Here is a 4,401-nt window from a genome sequence, read left to right as displayed (position 1 = left end):
ACGGTCCCCCTCTCCCTTCCCCCCTCTGGACACCCCGCACGGGTGCGGCAGGAGTTAGGAATAGGCCTGTAGCAGGTAGACCGCAAAACGGCATCGCAAGGAAGTATAGTAAACACATACAGATGTTGCGCCGGTCTCGTATCCGCCTTGTGAGTGCAAAGGAATTCTTTGGCACTGAGGGGCAGCCGCTCGAGCCGTACACGCTAAAGTCGCTCTTCCTGTTCAGCTTCATCGCGTCCATCGCGTTCCTATCGGTGTTCTCGGTGAAGGAGACAAAGAAGGCCGGCCCGCTTGAGCTGCCGGACGAGCTCGAGGCTGAGAAGCGGCGCAAGAACGATCCACGTCGCCCACCGTGGCCTCTGCTGCACCAGCGCAGCGTACTGCTGCGTGAGGGACGGGCGCCGCACGACGACCTGCCGCTGCTGTGGGAGCAGACGCGCCACTACTACCCCGCCGACTGGCTCGTGCCGCTGGAGATAACGCAGATACTCAAGTATACAAGTGGGGCGTACCTGCAGAACTATGTCGCCGAACCCGACCAGCTGCGCAAGGAGGTGCTGATGCAGCTGCTGAACGTCAAGTACGGTCGCGTGCGGGACCCAAACGGCGGGCGCATCAACCGCGACGTGGAGGAGATCATCTCCATCGCCATTGAGGACCTGGAAAACATGAACCTCAATCCCTCCGCCGACGTGACGCTGGTGCCGACGCACACATAAATGCTGCAGTGGCGGGAGAGGAAGGTAAGGGAGTGCGTGTCTGGGGTATGGTGGGGGGTGGGGCACAGAGAAGACCTCTGCGTATGGGAAAGGGGGGTATCCCCCATCGCTGATGTGACGCTACCACATATCGCGGGTGTTGCTTTTCTTTTTTCTATTCTCTTACTTCTCTCTTGCTCTCTCTCTCTTTCTTTCCTTCTGTGCGTACCGGTGGCTGCCCAGTGGGGAGCGAAGGGGAGTGAGAATGCCCCAGACACCCGCCGATCTCGTCGTGCTGCCGCGCAGCCTGGCGAGTGCCTTCCGCTGCCTCCAGGATGTGCCGATTCTGCATCTAGCAGAGGTGACTAAAATCAATCGTCGTGGCAAACGTCAGCGGCGCATCATCGTCGTGGCGCCGGCGCACGTATATTCCTGCATGGAGAACGGCAGCATCCAGCGCTGCGTCGCGGTGCACGCCATTGCGGCGGTGCACACGTGGAGTGGCGAGGGCGGCCCGCATATCGGACTGAAGATCCCCGACGAGTACGACATGCTGCTGGGCGTCGGCACCGTCGCGGAGGTGGCGGCACTCGTTGCGGCCCTGCAGACTGCCGCCCGAAACGATGCAAACAACAACGGCAGAAATGAGTTGCAAATTGTGGAGGAAACAGAGATGATTAGCGCGGCGGCGTACCGGCTGGAGCGGCCAAAGGGTTTCCAGCGAACAATGGCCAGTACGCTCCACTGGTGCCTTGGAAGCGTTGGTAACGTGCCTGCTGTGGGGAGGGAGCGTGAGCCAAGCAAGCCCACACCGTTTGTTTCCGCCAACAGTGAAGATATTTTCGTGGTGCCCGCCGCTGCACACACAGCAACGAATGCAGAGGGCACCACCGCCATGTGGGAGGCCGCGCTGCCGTTGGATGACGGGCTGCTGGACGCTACGCACGCCATGTGGGGCAGTGGCATTGACTACAGCGACGACGAGGATACCGAGAATGTCCCTTCTGTTCCTTCCCCTGCCCCTGCAATAGTGGAGGAGACAAGAGCGAGAATCAGAACAGCACCCGATGTTACTGCCGCCGCTGTGGGACCCGGTTGCCGCGGTCGCAGCAACAGCCACGAGAACAATAACACCGCAATGAGGCTGATGGAGGTGCAAACGCAACTGGAGGAGTCGCACACCACCCTTCAGACTGTGCGCCGCAACCGAGCGGAGGAGCGGGCGCAGTGGTGCCTGCTGCTCGCGGCGGAGCGCCGAAACACGTATCAACTGCGCCAGACCATCGCTGACTTGCAGGCGCAGGTGATTGTCCTCACCTCGCAGAACCTCGCATTACGGGAAGAAGCGTTCAAGCGCTGCATCGTGTGACCATACATTACAATTTCTCCCCCTCGCCCCCGTGGAAGAATGGCAATAAAGCGAAAAAGTTGTTGGAGCGGGAGGCGTGCCTATCGTTGATTTCTGTTTCTTGCTTTCACCCCACGCATGGGTGTGCTGGACGCGAATCTGCATGTCGCGGCTGTCATCGCACATCTTTTCTCTCCCCCTCTGTTGGTGGTGCACAAGAATTTTTCACAAAAAAAAAATATGCCACCCAAGAGGGCTCCTGCGCCTGCTACAAAGAAGGCACCACCCAAGAGGGCTCCTGCGCCTGCTACAAAGAAGGCACCACCCAAGAAGACTCCTGCGCCTGCTACAAAGAAGGCACCATCCAAGAAGGCTCCTGCGCCTTCCACATCACTGCTTCCAGCGGTGGCGGTGACAACAGTAACGGTTGCGGCTCCGCCCTCTGTTGCGTCCACTGCCGCGGCGGGGGTTCCTGCGGGGCCACCTATCGACAAAACCGGCGGGAAGCGTCAGCGTTTGCTGCAGAAAGGACGTGGTGTTGTGGATGCATTCTCGGGTAAGGTTGATACATGCCACGTGTATGAAGATGGCGGTGACTTGTACCAGTGTACATTAAACCAGACCAACATCTCCTCGAATAACAACAAATATTACATCCTGCAACTCCTGGAGGCGGACAGCGGCGGTCAGTACTACGTCTTCACACGGTGGGGCCGCGTCGGTCTCTCCGGGCAGCACAAGACGGAACTGTTCAGCAGTACCAGCGCTGCGGTGCAGGTGTTTTGCAAGACATTCTATAGTAAGACCCACAATCGCTGGGAGGACCGTGCAAATTTCAAAAAAATAGATGGGCGGTACTACTTGATGGACATCGAATACGGGGCACAGGACGCCGAGGAGAAGTCGGAGGGGGTCCAGCGGCTGAAAAAGAAGGTGAAGGAGGAGGCGAAGGAGATGGTAGTGGGGTCGGCTCTGCCGAAGGAGGTGCAAGAACTCATGCGACTTATCGGCTGCAAGGACACCATGACGCGGGCAATGAAGGAGCTTGAGATCAACACGGAGCAGATGCCGCTGGGTAAAATCTCCAAGCCACAGATCCTGCGTGCGTACGAGGTTCTCAAGGCGGTGGAGGCGGAGTTACAGAAGCCAGAGCCACAACTGGAGGCGCTGTCGGGCCAGTTCTACACACTCATCCCGCACGTCTTTGGAAACCGTAAGCCGCCGGTCATTGGCACACTTCACATGCTGAAGAACAAGATGGAGATGCTGGAGGTGCTGGGCGAACTCGAGATTGCGGCGAAGCTCCTTGACACGGGCGAGGGAGACGATGCTCATCCGCTCGACCGGGCGTACAAGAGCCTCAAGTGCGATATATGCCCACTGCCCCACGACGACGCTGCGTACAAGCGCATTGTCGAGTACGCACGTAATACGCAGGGCTCTACGCACAACTCATACAACCTCGATGTCATGGAGGTGTTCATGATCCGGCGTGAGGGCGAGGAGAAGCGGTACGAGGCGTATAAGAAGCTTGGCAACCGGCAGATGCTTTGGCACGGCTCGCGCGTCACCAATTTCATGGGCATCCTCTCGCAAGGCCTGCGGATTGCCCCACCGGAGGCGCCGTGCACAGGGTATATGTTCGGCAAAGGCATCTACCTCGCTGATGTGTGCTCCAAGTCGGCTAACTACTGTCACCCAGAACAGGAAACTGACGTCGGCGTGATGCTTCTGTGCGAGGCCGCGCTGGGGACTCAGAAGGAGTACTATAATGCCCACTACATGGAGAAGCCGCAGCCGGGGACCAGTGCCACAAAGGGCGTGGGGCGAATGTACCCGGATCCAGCTGGCGCGGAGACAGTAGACGGTGTGCTATGGCCGAAGGGCTGCATGCGGGTGGATGACAACATGAAGACATCGCTGATCTACCCCGAGCACATCGTCTACGACGTTGGGCAATGCATAATGAGGTACCTGGTTCTCATGAAGTTTCGCTACAACTGACAAGCTGTGAGAACACCACAAGGCTTTCTGTGCAGTGTGTCTTTTTTTTCGTTTGATTCTCGTTTTCCTTTTTTGTTTCGACTGTTTATTATTATTATTATTATTTTGGTTGCCCATTTGCGGCTCTGCTTTGTTGCTGACTCATCACTGCGGGTGCACCGTGGACTCCTCCTTCTCGCCCTATTGGCGAAGCTGGAAACTTCAATGTGCGGTCTTGGCGTGTACGCGCGCATTTGTTGTTGTTTTTGTTGTTGTTGTGGCGGTGGTGGTGGTGACTGCTTTTTATTTCACGCGTGCCCACACGTACACAGAGTATGAAAGACGTTTGCGCGTGGGCGGAAGAACGGGCTC

At 57.7% G+C, this 4,401-nt stretch overlaps 3 protein-coding genes across 3 annotated transcripts; all 3 read left to right on the top strand.

Annotated features, from left to right (window-relative positions):
- Nucleotides 1-122: 122 nt before the first annotated feature.
- DQ04_11241020 (hypothetical protein) lies at nt 123-719 on the top strand (the record flags this gene model as incomplete). Its single annotated transcript, XM_009316480.1, has 1 exon — nt 123-719. One exon carries the CDS (start codon nt 123-125, stop codon nt 717-719), a length of 597 nt encoding a protein of 198 aa, XP_009314755.1.
- A 244-nt stretch (nt 720-963) lies between these two features.
- Nucleotides 964-2,067, top strand: DQ04_11241010 (hypothetical protein; the record flags this gene model as incomplete). The annotated part of the gene is made up of 1 exon (XM_009316479.1): nt 964-2,067. The coding sequence occupies one exon, from the start codon at nt 964-966 to the stop codon at nt 2,065-2,067; it is 1,104 nt and encodes a 367-aa protein (XP_009314754.1).
- A 219-nt stretch (nt 2,068-2,286) lies between these two features.
- Nucleotides 2,287-4,050, top strand: DQ04_11241000 (poly(ADP-ribose) polymerase; the record flags this gene model as incomplete). Its single annotated transcript, XM_009316478.1, has 1 exon — nt 2,287-4,050. The coding sequence occupies one exon, from the start codon at nt 2,287-2,289 to the stop codon at nt 4,048-4,050; it is 1,764 nt and encodes a 587-aa protein (XP_009314753.1).
- Between the last annotated feature and the right edge of the window lie 351 nt (nt 4,051-4,401).

The sequence above is a fragment of the Trypanosoma grayi genome, assembly GCF_000691245.1.
Source record: "Trypanosoma grayi strain ANR4 Tgr_1124_V1, whole genome shotgun sequence".
In the NCBI taxonomy this organism is placed as follows: domain Eukaryota; phylum Euglenozoa; class Kinetoplastea; order Trypanosomatida; family Trypanosomatidae; genus Trypanosoma; species Trypanosoma grayi.
Note: the sequence above shows the minus strand (reverse complement) of the source record. Positions and strands in the feature narration are given on the sequence as shown.